Here is a 21,429-nt window from a genome sequence, read left to right on the forward strand (position 1 = left end):
ACTCTGTTTTGCTGGGGAGGCACTGGGGAGCTGTGCTGGGACTGCTGCTGGGCACTGAGTTTGAGATATTTGTGTGATGCACTCATGCTTGTCATGCTGCAAGGGCAGCTCTGTGACAAGCTCTGAAAGAAGTATGCAGGAAAGCGTGTAATTTTGTGCCAAAATCTGGTTTCCAGTGCAGGGTGGTGATTCAGCTAAGCCCAAGAGGTGGGATTGTGCATGGGGAAGCTGGAAGAAAAAAGATCAGGTACCCCAGCCTTTGGATGAGTTTACATGATGGTTTAAAATAATGCTCCTTTTGTAAGTTTGGGCATCTTCACTTTGTCGTTTTGTGCAATACTTTGGTTTGAGATTTTTAAGTCTTTTGGGATTGAGATCTGGCTTTGCTTTAGCTGAGCCCAGAAAGCAGGAAAATGTGAAATGTATTAATTGTGCCTCAGATTTTCTCTATGATGTTGCTTTTTCTCCAGAGATTTGGTGGGGGGATCGTTAGGAGCTTATCATTGTGATTTTCCTTTTTTTTGCATCCTGCTGATTTTAACATGTATGGATTTCTCTTCACTCTTTTACTTATAGATTGCAGGGTACTCTGAGGCCAAGGGCAAGGTGAATACAGCAGTGTTGGGTATGGCCTATTCTGGATGTGTCCATGCAATCAAGTCCTAGGCAGATCCATGCCCCAGGGAGGGTACAGAGACAAGGGGAGGCACCAGAAGAGGTGACAAAATCCAAATGCAGGGAGTGCTTTGGTTGTCCTGCCTTGCTCCAGCACTTCACAGCAGTTGGCCTGTGGCTGCTGCACGTTGCTGGGTGGCATAGAGCAGACAGGGATGTACTGATGGAGCCTGGCCCGAGATTCACCAGGCTTGATGACTGCTTGATTTCCACTCCAGTGAATCGCAGGGAAGAAGAGGGATAGAGTAATGGGCCAAGAAGCGCTCAGGGCTGAGTAACCATGCAGAAAGGAAGGACACTGAACAGTGCCTGCTGAGAGAAAAGACAGGTATCACTGTTCATTTCTGATACTGCACAGAAATCTTCGCTGTGGAAAGACAGATAGAATTGGTTGAGACGGCCAGAAAAGAAATGGGGAAAACCTCCTGGTTTTCAGGCCTCTGGAAACTTGAGGTCCTCACCTGTTTCTCAAGTTCAACACAAAAAGGCTGAAGAAGCATGTGAATAATAGCAATTGGCAGAGAATTAAAATAAGGAAGTTGAACTGTAGCCACACCAGTGAAAGGTGATGGTGGCTTTTTAGATGTTTCTATCTATGAAAAAGATATTTTTAATCACAAAATCTTTGTCTTTTCTTCTTCCTGTTCAGTTTGCTGTGCTCTCTTCTGTGCTGTAGCCTTTCATCAGAAAATTTGAGCTTTGCATCAAACACTGATAAAAGGAGAGTGGGTTTTTCATCTAAAAAGCATTTTAGTCGCTAGAATATTTTTGAGGGAAACAGTTGAAGCTAGAAGATTGGCTGAGTTGCATGCCCAAGCCATAAAATTCCTGTTCTCCATGCTTGCGAAAATCAGATTTGATCCAGCAAAATTATGAGTTACAAAAAAATCTTCCATCACCCCACTGGTCACTCGCTGTGGTCAATTATAGTTCTGAAGCTGATATAAGAATCAGATGTTTGGCTATTGTGTGTCTCTGCAAATCTCCAACCCAAGTGTAACCCTTTGGCATGACACATCCTATAATTTGTTAAGTTTTCTAACAATGGCTCATTTTGCATTTCATTGGCACTTTTCTCTCCAAGAGCCTAAGAATGTGCTCCCCTCACTAAAGATCAGAGTAATTAATCATCAGGGCTGTTTGTAAGGAAAAGGCCTGGCTGTGGGAACAGAGTCATAGGCAAAGTAGAGAATAAAATTTTTATATCCCACTGCATAAATCACTTGGAGAAATATCTTCTGTACATAATTATAATTTTAAACCATTTGAATTTTATTTGTGAAGTTATCTTAAAACAGTAATTTTTTTTTCTCCACACTTAAAGTGTGTTTTTGTAGAAAAATTATCCAATTTGTATTTTAAAGATGCCATAAATCTGCTTGTTCTCTATTTCTTGTTTTTGAAATCTCTTAGAATTTTAGATAATTTTTACATCTGTTTTCTGCTGGGAAAACTCCGCCATTTTTTTCATTATTTCTATCCATTAAAATGATAAAGAAGAATCTAAAAAAAAAGAGAGAGAATATTTACTAAAATATGTGGGCAAGCCTGCATTTTGAATGCAGGTGTTCTACTTCCCAAGCTCTGTACATCCATAGAATATAAATGTTGATCAGTGCACCAAGTGTTTATGAGTGATGGCAGGAAAATTTGAAGAGCTTGTTTGATAAGCTGTTGTCGCTTTTCGTTCCTTACCTCTCAGCTTTGAATTCATCCTTCCCTGGTGCTGTGTCAGATGTCCTGCTCTTTCTCTCCAGGGCACTTTCTTATGAGTTGTGTTACTCCCTCATGACCTTCTACACATTCATGGGGTTGTTACAAGCCTGGGCCCAGAGCCAGGGACTGAGAATTACATCTCCAAGATTCCAACAGGCTATTGGGGGTTTTGTTCTGCTGCTGCTGCTGCTGCATGCAGAGGATGATCCTAGTTCAGATTGCTGTCTCATGGCCGTGGGTCTTGCTTTTCCCAGTGTACACTCCTGCATTTTTCTTTGGAATAGGCTCATTGAACCTGTGTCATCTCTCTCCTCCCAGGACGAATGTTTTTAGGTCTGTGCTACAAATATAACTTGCAGACTCAATTGGTTGCAGGGAGGAGATGGAGATGAGGAGGGGAATCCAAGGCAGTTTGGTGAAGCTAACAAGGTGTCTGAGAAGTATCTCCATTCAGTTGCATTTCCTGCTCTTGCAGTGCTCCAAAGCAATTGTCAGTTCTATCAATCTACTGACAGAATTATTGGTTGGTAGAGTTAGATGTCATATGTTTACTGAGCTGGAAGACTAAGCAAGTTCTTCCCTTGAAGAAAAACATTAAATATGTACTTCTTCCTTAATGGATTTTGCAAGTCTGTTTTGCCTATAAGGGCAGAGCCTATATTCTGCATTTAAAGGAAGGAGTAGTAAAAACTCATGGAAAAAATATGTTTCCTACTCTGGCTTCTTTTCAAGGGTAATATTTGGAGATAAGATGATATTTAGTCATCATAAAGAGGTACAGTTCCACTGCCTTCAGTGGCTCTCCACCTGTCTGTGTCCTAGAGGGATTGGGAAGGTGATGCTGTGAAAAGCATAGCCATAGCTGACTGTACACAGAGCCTGGGAAGGGAGGAGAGCTTGCTATCCAAGCTGGACCATTGCAGCTGTTGCTCAAGGCTGGTAATGCAGTGTTTGCTCTTGTAAATACATTCTCATTTTTAGCATGACAATGATTTTGGTGAATAAATAGATGCCCTCCATCTATTCCTGAGGGTTTACGTGTCATGGCAGAAAGTGACTTTTGTGCCTGAATGAATGTGTATGCAAATCATTTTATGTCAGTAGCTTTACTTTTGCCCTGCTCCATAAAAATTCACTGCTCTAAGGGCTTCTGCATAATGGGCTTTTGGAACCCAAGCAGTTCAATTGCTGGGAGCTGTATTTACAAAAGAAGTTCAATCAGCCATCAATGACACTTACAGCATCTTGATGCTGTCCCTTATTTTGCAATTGACAGTGAAATCCCCTTGCAGGAGAAACTTGTAAATGTGTTATCTGTCTCATATATAATTTTAATGTCAATCTTCTGGAATTCTGAGATACCATTTTCTGATAATTTTGTGTATGTTTGGAGTAGTTTCTTGGGGGCTTCTTTAAAACCCTCTTGAACTCCTCCTTGAGCAATCCTCCTAGGTTTTTCTGTAAGAATTATCCTGAGGTGACATCATAATCAGCTTGAGAAGATACTCAGAAGGGCTAACAAGGGCCACTTCTGCATGAGTCATATGTGACATTGTGTTAGAGATGTTTGGTGTCTTTGAGCTCTGCACATGCAGGCTGTGTCTTGGAATGTCCCCAAAACAATGTGGTGGTGGCACTAAAGTTACCATATTGGCTGAAATTACATTGATCTTCTTTCTTTTTATCCACTGTAGGTGTTCTCTGCCTGCCAGACAGCTTGAACCTTCACAAGGACCAGCAGAGGTCAAACAAGCCTGGGGAGGTGCAGATGTTCAGCCAGTCTGAGCTGAGGACCATCGAGCAGTCTCTGCTTGCCACACGCGTGGGGAGCATCGCTGAACTCAGTAAGTACCAGGCTGTTTGGATTCCTTTCCTTGAGGTAAAGCTAAGCTAAGTGCATTGCCTGGTTCTGCTGAGGAGAGCTGAGGGGGCTGTGTGATGTTGAAGGAGGTGTTGGGCAGATTTAGCTCTATTCATGCTTCGTTGTTAGTTCAGAAGCTGAAGCTATAGGAGGGAAGAAGTGTTGTGCAGACTCAGACCAATGCCTGTGGCTTGTTTGCATACATTGCTCTCAGTTTTAAAGATGAAAGATACTTTATTCCATCTTCCCTATTTTGTATTTGAGAGCACTTCTCAGCCTGGCCAGATTTGCAGGTGTCTGTTGTGTTGGTGTCCTGTCTCATTTTGGTGGGATGTCTGTTTTATGGTGGGCAGGCAGCAAGCTGAAGGCTGCAATAAGTAAAGGAAATATTGTCACGTGTTTAAGACAGAGCTACTTTGTCCTCTGTCAGAGAAAATCCTTTACCTGCCTTTACTTCTCCAGCCCTACAACTCAAACCTGTACCAGAGGAATTAACTCCTGAAAGATAAATTTTTTGCTGTTAATCAAAGCACATTTTGAGAAATGTAGAAATCTGTGATATTTGTCAAAAGCTGAAAACTTGGCTTTTTGCCAACTAATAAATAGTAGAAGGCAAAGGCCACATGCATCCTTATGTGACATGGAGATAAAATTACCAGAAATGCTTTATTTAAACTTCTTTTTTCTTAAGGGAGAAGCATTCCAATCACATGTTTGTGGTCTAGTTAGATACAGGAAGCTATATGTGGGAAAGCAGAATCATTCAGACAAAAAAAGTGGGTTTTTTTTCTGAGGTTTGTGAGAAATACTGTCAAGTATTCTTTTCCTGAGGTCTTTTACAAAATTTTGGGGAGAAATTAAAAATACTCAAATCCATTAAGATATAGGCTACCCAGCCTAATGTTGTTCTTATTAATGAATTGTGTGTTACCAGCATCATAAAGAACTCTTGTTCATTTTTTGGCACTTCCTGTAGCAATGGGAGTCTCCACTTTAGCCCCATGGTTAGCATCATGGTTCAGTTTCCTCCTGTTCACAAGCCACGTGGGTGCACCAAGGATGTTTGTCTACAAGACACAAGATGAATTTCTGTTTTCAGCTTGCTAATTTTAATTTTCTCTGGTGCAGCATCAACAAGCCAAGAGTCTTAGTGTGAAGTGTTGCTCCATCTCTGGAATCAGGTGTTCAGTGTTATTCAAATGAAGTAATTTATGCTCATTTATTTCACGCACATGAAACACACAACAGTACTGTCTGTGTGCCAACTAAATTATGCATGATACAGCTCTCTTTCTTACAGTTCATATGGTTGGGGTTTAATCAATAAGTAATTGTGGGTATTTCAGGATGGGTGGGGTTTTTATTCTGGATTTGTTTTTGGGCCTTTGTACTCAACCCAAAAAGCCAGACTTCTTAGATGGAGCACCCCATTCCATTTTACACTTTGAGCTCTACCACGTCTAAGTGTCCTACCTTAGATTCAAATGCTTGGTTGGTGGGGTGACTGCAAACACAGGCAAAACACTCTTCAGGGTGGCCATTTGGAGGAACACAGCACGTCAGTGGGAGTTGGATGCAGCTGTTGGAGAGGCTGGCACATCCAGCAGGCTGGTAGCCCTCCAAAAAGCCCTGTGGCCAACTCGAGGGATCCTCCCTGGCCGCTGCAAGCAGATGCATGTCAGGGAAGCAGCAGTGGGAGGAGCAGTAACTGGCAAAGCTTGCAAGGCTTGATATGCTCAGTTGGGTAGAAATTTGAGCTGTGGAGCAGTGCTGGTGCAGAAAACCGAGCTGTGAAATGGGGAAGGAGTCGCAGTATGTTGGTGGGCAAAACCCTCTGAGTTTGGAGGAAAAGTCATGAAGTGGGAGGAAAATGGAGCAATGAGGGGATATGAGTAGGTTTGTTCTTTGTTCAATGCTTGTATATCTGTCTCTGGCATCAGCAGTGGCTGTGAGCCAGAGGTCACAGCAGAACCTCTGCCATGGAGCATGGGTGGGGAGCCACAGTGTGGGGCAGAAATGCAGAGCAGTGGGGAGAAGGTGAGGGAACACCTGAGGATCATAAAGGCATGAAGGCAGAAGGTAGAGGAGGATTTATTGTTGCCCTGGTGGTGTGAGGGGCACAGACTGTAGAGAAGAAAGAGGATATGGAAAGCATTGCCGTGGAGAAGGTGAGATAGGAGGGAAGGATTGAATAGGGAAAAGCACTTGCTTTTTGGGGTGAATAAAGATGATTAGGGAGACTCTCTGGAGAGAAAGGAATTAAGAGCATAACACTTGAGAAGAGGATCATGAGCAGGAGGAGCTGGCAACCAGAAATGGGTGACAAGGGCAGAAGCTCAGCTTGTGGACCAGCAGAACAAGCAGTCCCCAGGCATGTGTCTGCATTGTCCCATCAGCTTGCAGTATCCCAGGAGCCAAGATTTCATTTCTGTTCTCTTCAAAAGAACACAGAAACAAGGACAACGACTGATCTTGCAATAAAGCAATTTAATTTTATCTCAGGAAAAAGAAATATTTAAAAAAGCAATACTATTGAATGAGATTTCTTATAGTTTATTGACATGAATAATTAAAGCATTGTAAGTACACAGAGTAACTGGAATTAACAAGTGTCTGCGTGCACAGGGGAGGCTTCCCCTGCTCTCAGTTCTACCCAGCATCCTTGCATGGAGCAGTGTGACCAGCTGCTGAGCTGCTGGAGGCTTTGAGACCAGGGAATAAAATCCATCCCATGGAAGACAACAGCTTGCAAATGAGACCTGTCTTCTGCCCAGAACCTGTATTTCAGCTCACATCTTCTTAATTTCTTTACAGTCTGTCCTAGGGGAAGAAGAGATTCACAGGGTGAAAAGCCTTTTATCATGTGGTACCTTTACCTTGCTCTAGCTGTGATGGCCTTCATGTGTCTGCACACTTTGTTTTTTTTATGTATTGTCAGTGTATTAGAAAAGACCATTTTGGGAAGCTGGGTCTCCCTGGATGTGACAGAAGGTAGGAGAAAACTGGGGAAAGGTGGGATGGCACAAACAACCAGAGGGGGAGGGCAGCACCATCTGGTGATGCTGCCATTGAGGAGTCCTCCTAGTCAGACAGGTGCAACTGGACCCATGGATGCTGCTCTGCTCTTGCCAAATCCTGCTTGCCTGGTGCTTCTGCTCTCATCTCCAGGCTCAGCAGGCACTGGTCCTTGCTGGGACATGGCCTGGCTGGCAGTGGATGGGTGAGGCAGTGCCACTGACCATGGGGCTCTCTCCAGAAAATAGGAAGAAGAGGTGATGTTGATGACTTAGGGGAGAAAAAAAGGGAGGTTTTGTCTCCAGGACCTAGGAGGAGAATGTAAATAGACACCTAATTCTGTACCACAATTACAGCAGTAATGCATGATTCCAAGGCAAAGGCTTAAAAAATTAATGTGAAACCTTATTCATTAAAATATAATGAACATGGCAGAAAGTTAAGGAACAACAATAAATCTGGTCTATGTTATATCGGCATTTAGTATTCAGCAGTTGTAATTGCCTACTACAGTGTGTTTTAAAATAATGTAATTTCATTTGAAATGCTTATTATACAGAGAACATTGGGAAGAACTGAAGCACAGCAAAAATAATAGGATTTTAAACAGTAGCCTGACAGTATTTCACTGTTGAGTCTTAAAGAAAATATTTCACAGGTCTTCTTTTTTTCCTTTTTTTTCCCCAATTTTTTTTTCCTTGAAGTATCCTGTATTTCTAGACTAGACATAGAGGAGAAAAGGAGTAGAACTGTTTGGGTTTTTTTCAGAGTTCTTGGTATTCTCCTAGATTTCTAGTTCTTTCATTTCTTCCCCATTCAGATGGGAAAAAATAAGTAGACTGAATAGAAAAAGACAGGAGCACTAGGGAGAGCTTTTGCTGTGGAGAGATCCCATGATACTGCGTTTTGACCTTTGAATATTTTTCCTAACTTCTTTATATGCATGTTTGCAATCCACAAACATTTATGTTATATTTGACTGCATGAAGCTCCAAGACACCTATTCATCATCCATCTGAAAATATCACTGCTGGCTTGGAGACCAAATGCAGGAGGAATGAGGCTCCTAACTGAAGGTCATTGCTGTTTTTTGGGGTGAAGGAGGACCTTCTTTCTCTTGAGTGTGCCTGTAGGTGGTGAGAAGGCAGAGCAGAGCCTTAAGGTGCACTGGCACCAATCCTGGCACCAAGAAATACTCGTCCCTCACCTTCCTTTACCTTAGGGTAAAGACAGTTCAGGTGTTAGTGTCTGACATGGGACAGCCACACCGTGCTGATGTGTGTTCATAGGGCTGCAGAGGCTGTGTGTCCCAAGAAGCACAGGATGTCATCCAAAGCATATGTCTTCAGGTTAGAGCAAAAAACTGTTTGGGGCTTGTGTTGGGTGCAAAGATGGCCAGTCTCCTATGGCTTTCCTGGGTGAGAAGTTTGCCACCCAGACTTGTGCAAACCACAGTGACTGGTGCTGGTATCACTCTGAGTGTTAACCACAATGAATAATCTTTTTTTTTTTTAAACTGATAATCTGAAGATGTGATTTAACACTGCTGATATCAGAGGTTTTTTGCTTTTGAATGGTGTTTAACTTAGAGCAGTCCCCAGATGTGATGTTGAGGCTGGTATTTCCTCCTTGTCACCAGTCAGGTCTCAGCAAGGTTTTCCTTTTTGCCATTGGTAAAATGGCACCCTCCATCCCCTCTTTTCATTACACATCATCCTCTCTTTGCATCCACAGTGCTGAGTGCATATATTTCCAAAATAAAAGCCTCCCAGTGGATCTTGGCACCCTTTTAGGGATGAAAGGAAGGGTTACTGCTCAAGTGTAAGTAGGAATGTGATTGCACATACTGATACTGTTTTTCATTTCTCCTCGAAGCCCCAGCTGAGGAGATGATGAAAGTCTGCATCCTCTCCCTTGCCTTTTCATGTAGTCTCAATCCACTGCAGCCAACAGGGAGGAGTGCTGCAGGAGCCATACAAATTGATTCATGTGCTGTAAATAGGAGGTTAAACCTAGGCTTAGAATCAAATGCCAGGGTAAAGGTACTTGGTAGAAGGGTGGCATTTAAAGGAGTGGTGTTGTGCATGCTCTGCTAATATACTGCCAGAACAAAAGCTCTGTTTGTCAGATGTATTTTCAGACTAAGCAGCACCTAGAGTAAGACCAAGCTTATTCCCTGTGAGCAGTTTGGTTCATGGAGCACAGTGCTGAGCTAAGCAGAGGTGCTAGCCAAAACCTGCTATTCAGATGGAAATGCTCCTTTCAGCATAGACTGACAGCCTGTGTATCACCTCTCCAGATACAGTGATGCTTTTACCAGTTTTCAAGGGCCCTCCACTGGGTTATGGCCCAAGGTCTCTAGGTCCTCGCTCACCTGCTTTCTGGGTGTCTAATTTGCAGCTCCTCCTTGCTGATATCCACACATCATCCAGTCTGTGTGTAAAAGTTGTAAAAGTTAGAAGCTTTTGAGATGCTCCTCAACAGAGAAAGCCCCCCCAGCAGAGAACAGAAGGCAGATGAATGCAGTGCTTTAATGGTAGGTGTTTTCTTGCTCTGTTAAGGGCTGCCTGGTTGCAGGCCTCCCTAGCTGCTACCCCATTCTCTGTGCTGCCCTCTCTGAGTCATGGACCTCCATTCACTGTCTGCATCTCTGCCTGGGAAGGGTTGTGGGTTACTTAACAGTCCCAAACAACATACTGCTTTTCTTCTCTTCCTCCTGAGATACTGTCATCAGCCATAAAACAATACTTTTGTACATCAGGTGAGATGAACCATGACAGAGGATCATTTGAAAATACCAGGTTACGCCCTGCTCAGGCTTTATCTTCCCTTTGTCTGCCCCATTGATCGAGGGGGTGGATTTCTGTCTTGGGTAACAAGGGCAGCTTGTCTTGTTACTTGTCCTCAGTGCTCCTTTGGGGGCTCCCTGGCTGCCTCCATGGGTGGAGACTTAGCCACCTTTGCTTTTCCTGAGGACAAGCCCAGGGTCATTTTGTTCCTCCAGGGCTTCTATCTCTTGTGTTTAAGCCCACTCATATTTGATACTTAGAGGCAAAAGGCGTTGCTGTGATTATTGGGGCGTGCTGGAACTCTGACCTCCCACCAACCTTCCCCAGTACACCAGTGTGAACTCCCTCAGAACTCTCCACCGTACACCACATTTGAGGTACAGACTCCTGTTTCCTCTGAACCTCTGCATCACAGCACACTCTGGATTCAAATGGCATTTTCCTTTCCTTGCAGTCCTCCTCATCCCTCCTGTGCAGAGCACAGGCAATTGGTCAGGTCAGGGGGAGCACTTTTAACTGGCCTGCTCAGCCTTGGGTGCTCTTAAATTCTGTTTGAGGACATGGGTCTATGTCAGGCCCAAGAAAATCCAGAAATGATGGTACATATGGCAGTGGTGTTCCACAGAGTGGAGGCTCTGCATTAGGTCGGCACATGAATAGCTCATCCGAGTCAAAGCTTGTTTTGTTTGAAGTTGATGTGGCTTAAGGGGAATCAGACACAAACATCACGCTTGCCATGTTGGATTGGAGAGTCTCAACGTGTAAGTGTTGTTATAATAGGTATGTGAACTTGAGAGGGTTTAATTATTATTGTGGCTTTTTTATGGGATATATCCAATCCCTAATTTATCAGTCTTCAAAGGCTTTGCAAACATTAAATTGGATGCAAACACTTACTCTGTAATATAAATAGAAGGTTCTTGTGATGGTGGGGTAAGTGAAGATAAAAAGATTAAATGATCTGTGGGAGGCCACAGGGAAGCCACTGCCAGGAAACAGGCTCCTTGCTGGTCCTGTCTTCTCAATTCTGAATCTAGGACCACAGTTCTTCTTTTGCTCTCATGTGGAAGAGATTAATGGCTTTTAGGAGAAGAAAAGGTTGCCTGTGGTAGCAGATAGGGACACAGCGTGGGACAGCAGAGACGGCAGAGCTGGGGAGGTTTCTGCAAGGTGAGCTTGACAATGAATTTGTTGCACACTGGATCCCCCACTGACTGTGGGTTATGGCACCTCAAGCACACCCACAGCCTGAGGCAGCTGGAGTAAAATCTAGAATATACTGTGCCAAGAACAACTTAACTTTTTTATGTTTGAAGATACTTTGTACTAAGAGCATGCACTCTGTGAAAAACATTCTGCATGCTTTCTAGTGTGCAGCCACCCTATCTTTGTGCACACTCCTTTCCTGGTATGGATGAGTAGTGTTGAGTTAACAATAGAAAACCTCACAATAAATCATTTGAGGACAGGTTTTGCTCGAGCAGTTTTGGCTCAGCTGACTTTTGAAACATAGAGATTGATGTACCACTGGAGGCAGAGGAACATGGAGGAACAGCACATCTGGAATCAAGAGTGTAGGGATGGCTCGGGTGGCCGAGGGTGACCTGGTATGGGAGACACAGCTCAACTGCACATATTCACCTGCAGTGATGTGCTGACGGTGTGTGCTGGGGCAGACTGCACCACTGTGCCACTTTGGTGCAGAAAACAGAGGCAATAGGAGCTAGAGAGGGAAAATTATTTAGCTACACTTTGGGAAGGATGCAGAACGGCTGTGGCTACCAGCTAGCAGTCTGATTAAATAGACCATGGTTTATTGTCAGGGTTATAAATTCATGTTTTCAATACAGTCTCCCCAGAGCTGGTAGTGAGCAAAACCATAGATCCAAGACTTTTGTATTGAAGTGTGAAATGAATCTAGGTCAAGAAAATGAGTTTTGCACCTGGCTCACATGCTTGTAAGAGGGGAATCTACTGAGCATGACATGAAGTTGGCATCTAGAATGCAGCTCCATGATGCATACTCCTCCTTTTTACCACCTGGGCAGGACACAGGAGGTTGTTAAGGGCTTTGAAAGATAGACACATCTCCTGCCTATGGCTCTGGCCTGCTCTTTGCAGGAGGAAATTTTCACCCAGGAAGCAGAGCAAATCAGTAATGCTGCTGCTATCAACATCCCCCACTGCAGGGCATGATTCCCAAGTGCAGACTACACACGTAGGAGTCAAGGACAGCTGGAAGGATGACCAGAGCAGCGTTATCAAACTGCTGGGTGCTGCCTGCACAACGCTGTGGTGCCAAAAACATGGTCTCCTGCTGCTTCACACGGTGCCCCAGCAGGGCACCAGGTGGGGAGACAGCCGTGGGAACAGATGCTCCTCTCTCTCCCCTGGGTCTTGCAGGAAAGACACAGGTCAAAGAACTAAGGTGCTCGTTTTCAGTGTGCAAATACATCATTGCTAAGTTTTTCCTGGTAGTTTTAGAACATGCATTTGGAACAAGAAAAACATGAGGTAGGTGTCATAAGGAGCGGCTGCATAAGGATCTGTCCCTTTCACATCAGGGCTGTGGCTCTGCAGGCGTGCACTCAGCTGGGTGGTTTTGGCTCTGAAAAGAGTTAAGCTGCTCCTAGGCAGGCAGGATAGCATCATCAGGTCCATTATGATAGATCAGAAAATCCCACAGGAAGCTTCTCAGACATGGGCATTGGGTATCTGTCATTTTCTTTCTCTTCCTTCTTTTTTGCCTTCCTCTGCCTGCCCCCCCCCTCCCCTCCCCAGTACAAAATTGGAAACAGATGTGTTATTCTTTAAACACCAGACTCTAACATAGTAAAAGCAGTGATAATAGCTTTTATAGAAGGCAAACACAGTTAAAAAAAAAAAGCTTCACTGGTCACTGCAGTGAGGGCTCAGGCTGAAGCTGCCCACTTGTATGTAGTATGTTGTTGCTGTATATTGAATTGCACCCCCATGCAGATGGGAGCAGCTTTACTTTGCCTGTCACATCATATCTGTGGCTTGAAGTCAGTGAAGCTGTTCCTTAAATATTCAGCGTTGCCTTAAACCAGGCCTGTGTCTCAACATGCGCATTACATAATATTTTCAATCTTTAAATCAAATGTATGTGGACCTTGTGTTCACCGAGCGTGCTGAGCTGACAGCAGCAGCAATGGGCGAGCCCCCTTGAGTTATGGGAAGGGTGAAAGGCTGGCAGCTGCAGTGGCTCTGCACACACTGTGGTGCAGAGGTGCTCTCATGAATTTTTGGTGGCTGCTGTGTGAGGCACGGCCTTTCTCTGGGCTGACAGGCTCCAATGTGGAGCCATTCCTGGAGCCCTTCCCCATCCGGAATCAGGGCTGCAAGGCAGTGTCAGCCTGGGGCTTGTCATTGCCTTTGCTGCCCTCTGGGAGCCTCTCCTCTAGTTGTGGCTTCCCAGCTTTGGCAACAAAAATGTCCTGAAATGTCCCCCCACTTCGCTGTTCTTTTTCTTTTTCCTTGTGTTTACCCTGTGCAATATGATGTTTTCATCTCCCTGGCTGTGCCTGCAAAGCAGTTTGTGCGTTGGCTCATTTGGCTTATGTTGCATAAATTACGGAAGTTTTCATTGAGTTTAATTTTAAAACAAAATAAAATTGGCAAGCTGTCTTGCCAGGCAGATCAGCTCCCCAGTCTGCTCTTCAGGTGGTGGTACAGCATAAGAATTTGATCAGTGGAGGGCAAGGCTGGGATCCCTGCCAGGCCCCTTGGGTCATGATGCCACAGCCACCAGGAACCTCATTCATGGAGTTACAAGGTCAATGCAGCTGCTGGGAATTTTATTTTAGATGTGTTCTTTCTGGAAATGATGCACTGAGGAATTTATCGGCCTTTCAGATGTGTTCAGCTGATACAGCTGAGCTGTATTTTCAGGGCCAAAAAGGAAGCAGAAAGGCCAGCAGTGCTGTGAGCAGGTGAGCTGCCCTTACAGAGCCTTTCTGTGCTGAGCACAGCCCTGAAGAGCAGAGGTAGCTGACACTGATGAAGGGAGAGCACAGACTTGTGAAGGGGGCTTATCTCTCTGTGCTTCGCCATAAATTTAAGGTTGCCCTCGTTGTTCAGATACAACAGCTTTTACAGCTGGCAAGGAGCGCATGTGTGGTTTGGATTTCCCAGATGAGACTGGAATTGGCTGGTTGCTGGAGAGCAGACCAGTGAGTCCCATCATGAAGCTGATTTCACATCCATGGACTTCGGGGTGCCTTGGAATCAAAGAGAATCTCAGCCTCTCTTAGGTACATTCTTAGGAAGGAAATGGAGAAGCAAAAGCACATTACAGCAAGGAACAATAGAAGGAGCAAAACCTGGTAAGGATTCAAGACAACACACACACCTAGAACCAGATGTTGAGCTGTGCTACATTTTACAGGGCTTGCCTAAGTGCTGCCATGCAGTGTGTGCATGTGCCTGTCAGCTTCCCTGTGCCTTCTTGGCACTGATCCTGGAGAACAGATATGCTAAGGCACGGTCTCTGCCCTGGAGAATTGTTGCTGTAACTGGATGTGGCTGAAGGAGGCAAAGGGCACTAGGGCATATATCAGATTGCTCGAGGTTACGCTGTGGAATAAATCAGAGCAGTGATTCCTGTCCATTGGGTACCAATATAATGGGGCTTTTTTAGCTTGCTTACTGTTCTCTGTGAACCTCAGTGTTTTACAGGTATTGATTATTTAGGCTATGAGTTGGCCCAAAGAAATAAGTCAACTTATTGGTAAAGAAATGTTACAATAAATGTTAATATAGAAATTATTTAAAATGTGACCAGAGAAAGCATAGCAAAGGCAAAAGAAAGATCTAAGCAATCAATTCTTGGTATAAGGTAATTAAATGAGACTTAAATATAAAAAGCATTAATTCAGCTTTAGTGGCATGAATTGTTTTGGTTTTTTTTGGAAGCAGTAGAGGAAATACAGCATTAAAGGATGAACTTGTGGTCATATCGATATGGATTGGAGCTTTGCCTTTCAGCAAGGCTTGAGTTCCTCCTGCCTTGCATCAGCAGTGGTGCTTAGCTGCCTGCCCGCATCATTCTTGCTGCTGCTTTGCCTTCTTATTCACTCTGCAGCTTCCTCTGGCCCTGGGCGTGTCACTGAGGTCACATCACCCCAGCGCTCAGGGAGGAGTGGGGTGAAGTAATGCTGCTGCCAGAATCTGGGCCAAAATTGCGTCTTAATTTTTATTCATCATTCATGACAGAAGTCAGAGGCGTTCTCTAGTGCCTGCTGTCTCAAACCACGGAAATAAGACTGGCTGTGTGCTAAACTTCACCCACGTTCTTCAATGCTGTATTGGCTTGAATCTGAAAAGGCTGAATTTAGTGTGTTTCCCTTTTCTCTGTCTTTGCTATTAAAGCTGGGTGTTGCAGCCAGCATTTCTATGCAATTTTTTTGCCTTCTGGAGAAAAGAGGAGGAATTTACTATCAACAAGGCTGCTAGCAGTTAAATTGGCCTGTACTAGACTTGGCAGTGCACATCTGCTGTGACTAGACTGGGCTGAATGAAGGAGGTCCCAAACTTTCCTGCTGCCTCTGTTTGCCTGCAGATAGCCTGGTGCAGGACTGGGGAGTCATCTCAGAGGCACATCTGTTTCTTCTGCAGACCTGATCCTGCATACTTTCCAAATGCATAGTTTCTCTTGGAAATTATGAGCATGCAATGCTGCAAGATTGGTCCTATCACGGAAATTTCCTGGCAGAGAGAAAAGACAGAAGCTATTTTTAAATGAAAGCTTTGAATCTGAAGAATATTGCAGAGTGAAGCAAAAATTTGTGTCAAAACCCTGAAATCATGGACTCGGCAGTTTCCTCATGCCAGTGGTTTTCTTCTCTTCATGGTTTTAAGGCTACGTTTGTGGAGAACTGGGCTGAGATTTTTACGTGAGACATTTCTATTCTCAGTGTTACACATTATCACTGCAGCAGCAGCATTTTCTGTGTGAGTCAGGCTGGAGAGATATGTTGTGTTCAAAGGGGTGGGACTTACACAGTCAGTGTGGTTCTCCTTGAAGTTTGCCCAGGAGTCCATTGTTTATCCCCCCACAATTGGTTTTATGCTCCTACCTTGGAGTATATCTTTAACTTTTCCTTCCAAGTTCCAGTGCTCAGTGGTCACTTGGGAAAAACAAGTAAGAGAAAAGTGAATGACTTCTTCTTAACAATGGAAAATTATGTCCTCTTTTTCTCATCACTTGCTTTTGTATAGCTTAAGAATGACCCAAAGGGCTCTCACTCAGATTTTCATTTAAAACAAACCAACTGATTTGATTCGAGATCGTTATTTCCCCCAAAAGCATTCTAAGAGTGATTTGAACATGTGAAAGAAGGCAGTTTAAACCACAATTGTTTCCCTGCCTTTGATAGAGTGGTCACTAGTCAATAGACATAAAATTCACTGCCTCAGAGAAAGATGCTTTAGTTAATTAGTTACAATCAGTGTTGTGCTAAGAGACTGCACTGCTGCTTGCCCATGTATTTGCCTGGTAATCTCACTTTCTGGCTTTGCTGATCCCAGTCCACGTGTTGTGGCTGGATTCCTATATCTGCCTTGTGAGGGAATGCCCCAGACTATATTGGTGCAGGGGGGACGATGAGCATTTTCCTCTTTGTCCATTTTCTGTGCTCTGGAAACCTGGGAGGCTGGGTGAGCCTACTTTATAGGTTTTATTTTTCTTCTAACATGAAGTTTTCCAGGCCTAGCCCGGACTTAAAAAATTAATTTTGGTTGAACATTTTTTATATTATCTTTTGCCAGTATTTTCCCCCCTTTTTCTTTACCTACATGCTCCTTCATTCACATCCTCCTGCAGTGCTTTGTGTGTTACCTGACTGCCTCCTTCCTCATTCCAAGGGGCTGGATTTCACTGCCTCTCTGCCCCAGGGCATGCAGCTTTTCGTGCTACCCTGCATGGTCATTTTTTGGGACTCTGGGGTTTTAGCATCCTCCAAAGGATGCTAAGTAGATAAGTGTGGTCCTGGCCTCAGCATGCCAGCTCTCGTGGTGGTGCTGAGATGTGCCAGGCTGATGCTGCCCACAGCACCCTCTTTGCAGAAACACATCTCCTGCAGGCATTTGTGAGCTTCTCTGCAGCCTGGATATCTCGCACCACACCACATAAACCACAAGGAAAAGTTCAGCCTGGTGATGAGTAACACCTAGGATCATGTCCTACCCTCTACTGTTTGCGTATGTGAGGTTAAATGGAAGGGAAGACCAAACTGAAAGGGAAGTGCCTTTCAGTTTGCCAGCTCAGGACAGGCAGCTGGAAAGCCTGGCATTCACCTGGCTCTTGCTTTTTTCCAGGTGACCTGGTGTCTCGAGCGATGCACCACCTGCAGCCCCTCAATGCCAAGCAGCACGGGAATGGGACACCGATGCACCAGAAGCAGGGATCCTTCTACTGGGAGCCCGAGGCTCTGTACACCCTGTGCTACTTCATGCACTGCCCACAGATGGAGTGGGAAAACCCCAACGTGGAGCCCTCCAAAGTCACGCTGCAGACTGAGAGGTGAGAGGCTCTGCGCGGTGCTTGGTGTCGTGGTGAGGATGTTTTATTCATCAGTCAGCCTGGCTGGCTAATTGCTAATTACAGCCTGTGTGCGAGAGGCTGCGGAGCAGTCTGGTTTGGTTTAGGATCACCTCCTTGAAATCCACTTCTCTCCTGAACTGCTGCGTGGCTGAACCAATATATATCAAAAGTGACACCCAGTGGCTACAGACAGCAAATTGGCTCCAGATGTGCACTTGGGAGAGATTTCCTTTTCCTTTCGTTGTTGCTCAGCTATTCTGTGTTTTGGAAAGGAAAATGAGAACTTCTATTTCTGGCTTAGCAGGTTTGGGTTTAAATGTGGTTTTTTTTCCCCCTACGTGTTAATAGGGCTCAACAGCTGTGATTGGGGAAGTGGAAAATGAATAGAGTAGTGTGTAGAAAGGAGAAGTCATTAAAGCTGCTGGGCTCCAGCCACACTGAGTAACGGGGCACAGGACCAGTGACCTCACTGGGTCACCAGTGGCCTCAGGACAGCCCTGGTCAGGGTGTGGCAAGTGCCAGCTGTGCTGCTCTTGTCCCTGCTCTGGGGATGGGCAGGGCTGGGGAGGTGCCCCTGGGCCCTATCCTGACTCAGGGTTTGATGTAAGGTGAGAAGGAGATGCCTCTGAAGCTGGCAGGCAGGGTGCCCAGCACAGGAGACAGATTGCTGACTAAGAAGATAAATCCATCTACCATCAAAAGCCCAGCAAACCCTCTTTTAAAGAATGTCTCCAGCTGTGTGCTGGGGCAACTCTGCTGCTTCCCTGACACATGCTCACCAGCCCTAAACCAGGCATCCCCAGTACAGAGATGAGAGGAGTGGCTGGTGCTTAGAAAGTACTGGATATGAATTTTTAGGATGGGTATTGTGGTGATGCAAATGCAAGCTGGTTTGTCAGGCTGGGCTCCACATTTACATCCCAGAGTATGTATTGCAGTGTACGTGTGAGCCAAGCTCTAACCTGCAGACATGGGGCTTGGCTATTGCTGCAGGATGAGGTCTGCATCTCAAAGCAGCATTTGAGGGTCTCATTGTGTGTGTAGTTGTAAATGGTACATAATATGATATCTTAATTGAAATAGTTTTTTATTAGTTGCAGAAAAGCATGCAAGATGAAATTCTGGCATTAATGATGTTACTGGGAATTTTGCCATTTGCCTTTGGATGGTATTTTGTTTCTTTTCAAGTTTGGGTCGCTCTGTGAGCATGTTTGTCACTTTTTGTTCTGTAATTTTCAAAGTATGAAAAAAAAACCCACAGAAGGGAAATGACAAGAATCCAGAATTTTCTCTTTTTTTTTTTTTTTCCTCTTTTTTTTTTTTCTATTTATTTATTTATTTATTTATTTATTTATTTATTTATTTATTTGCATTGTTTTAAATCTCATGATTTGTCATCCAGTCTTCCTATTGTGGAAGGCCTAACTCATGTCATGTGGTTAACGCGCACAAAAAAATTTTTAAAAAATTAGAATATACCCTCACCTGATCTGTAGTTCCTATCTGTGGGAATAATGCCACTGGAACCAGAGCAAATATAGGGGTGAATAAAGCTGAGCTTCTGATTTTGTAAGATTTCTTCAGACTTCCCTGTGCAGAAGTGAAAAGGGCAAGGATATTTGAAAAATCACTTTCAGCATTTGCTTTAATAGGTTTTCCTTTCTCTGAGGTTGCCTTAATACACATCCTCTTAGTTAGAGCACTTGAAATACTGACCATTTAAAACAATTGTTCTGCACTTTATTTTGAGAGCTCTGTCTGGCAGGACGCCTTCCCTTGGCAGGGCAGTGAACGACTGCGGCGTGCGGCGAGGGCCAGAGCAAGTACTCGGTGTTATTGCCAAGAGCCTGTGGTCACTGCTGGAAGGAGCAGATACATCTCCTGCTGCCTAATCAAACATGCATTAGTACTAGTGCTGGAGTGGGAGCCCGGATATTTCCATGGAGCTGAGCTCTGGAGTTTCACCAGCTGGATGTAACCACCCTGTGCTGCTCAGAAAGGAGTGCAGCAGCAAGGCTGACTTCTCTGTAGAGCTGAGGAGCCTTCATGCCCATTTCCTGTGTTTTGTTTTTTACAGGCAGTCATGCTTTGTGGTCCATTACTTATCTCTGGTGGTTTCAGTTTCTATGATGGGGTTTTGTGAGTTTCAGAGAGGTGGGTTTGTTAAATGTGACACTTCTACATGCAAAATATTCACAAGATTTGTGGCATATCTGTTGCTGTATTTGCTTTCCAGCTGCAGCAATTGCTTTTATTTTGTAAGAAGCCCAGAAGGGAGTGAGGAGGTCCAGGCATCTTTCCCCATCCTTGGCCTCTCTGTTTCCCTGCTGGTGCAGAGAAGCCAGGATGGTGTGGATCTGGCAGTAGGCAGTAATTTCATGAAATAGGGGTTGTCCTTGGCTCTTTGTAAAACCAAACTGGCTACTGTCTTGGCCCCCTCCTCCCTGACAGTGCAAGCCCAGGCTAGAGATGATTGTGTGATGCAGCCAAAGAATTCTCCCAGCACCTGCAAGGCTGATGGCACCATGAGACTATCCCATTCTTCCCACTCATCTCCAGCCCACCTAGATTTTGGCTCTGAACCAGGCTGAGCTGCAGAGGCTGTACATGTCATCCTGCAGAGTCTGAATATGAGAGGGGAATCCGGTATGGTGGCATTGCTACCTGGCTTAGCACTTTCTAGCTCAGAAAGCAGTACCTCCCTCAGAGACTTGGGGGACACATAAAAAGGGATTTTTTACCTTTGAATAGATCTGGCACCTCATTTCTAGGGAGCATTTCTCTGTGTTTGCTCTTCATGGAGGTAAAGAAATGAGAACGCAATAAGTTTTTAATAGTGTTTATCTTTACAGAAAATAAAAGGGAAAAATGATTATGTAATGAAACTCTTGTTACAAGGGGGGCTGCTTTCATGGGAGGGGGAGGAGTGGAGAGTGGCCAGAATTGCTTAGAAAACCTAGAAATATTCCCCACTTCCTAAATGCTGACAAACCCAACCATAAGATGGATGTGTGATTCCCTCCCACCCCAAACTCATATTCCTTCTATCTGGCATTTTGGCAGAGACTCTCTGATTTTTTGGCACCAACACAAGCCAGTTCTGCTGACCCTGGATACCATGTAGATGGCTATTTTGGCAAGCATGGAGGTACAGGGAGAGGGTGGACCTCTTTGTGGGGGTCCCCTTTCCCTATGGCACCCAGCTGGGTTATGCCAGAGCCATTTGTCTTGTGCTGGGTGTTGCCTACAAAAGCAGTGCTCCTCCAGCGCTTCCACCTGCAGGAGGCTGCAGATTATTTAGGTTTGTGATTCTTTTGCTTTCCTGGGAATTAAAAAAAAAAAGAGAAGGAACTGTAGGTGAGGATACTGTTGTCAAGATTTCTTTCTTGCTTGCTGCTTCTACCTCAATAAAAAGATCTGTCCTGTGGTTATGTTTGGCTTGTCAGACCCTATAACGCTTCCAAAATTATTGCAAGTAATTTCTTAAGCACCGGAAAGTGCAGAATCTGTAGTTGCAGATTTGTGTGATGTTTTTTCTCCTTAAGTGGTTCCTTACCCACTTTTATGCACAGCTGTATTGACAAAGTCCTCATTAGTTCCTAACTTGCCATGTTCCCCATTAACAACTCACTGAGAAGCTGTGGCTCAGCAGCTCAGCTGGTCCAACCCACCCATTAATCCTGCTCACAGGCAGCCAAGTCCCTTCTCCAGTGCTTCCTCTGCTGCTCCACCTTGGAGGAGCATTAGCTCCTTGTACCACCTGGCAGCCATTAACTTTTCCTTGAGTCTTAATTAATTGAGTTGATGGA

The 21,429-nt window shown here is 44.6% G+C and overlaps 1 protein-coding gene across 1 annotated transcript in view; it reads left to right on the forward strand.

Annotated features, from left to right (window-relative positions):
- ABTB3 (ankyrin repeat and BTB domain containing 3) overlaps window positions 1-21,429 on the forward strand; it is a 174,081-nt gene that overhangs the window by 89,059 nt on the left and 63,593 nt on the right. Inside the window, exons 2-3 of the mRNA XM_056508141.1 lie at window positions 4,086-4,235; window positions 17,395-17,599. Coding sequence (XP_056364116.1) covers window positions 4,086-4,235; window positions 17,395-17,599 — 355 coding nt within the window. The remainder of the gene's footprint in view (window positions 1-4,085; window positions 4,236-17,394; window positions 17,600-21,429) is intronic.

The sequence above is a fragment of the Oenanthe melanoleuca genome, chromosome 1A, assembly GCF_029582105.1.
Source record: "Oenanthe melanoleuca isolate GR-GAL-2019-014 chromosome 1A, OMel1.0, whole genome shotgun sequence".
NCBI classification, from domain to species: domain Eukaryota; kingdom Metazoa; phylum Chordata; class Aves; order Passeriformes; family Muscicapidae; genus Oenanthe; species Oenanthe melanoleuca.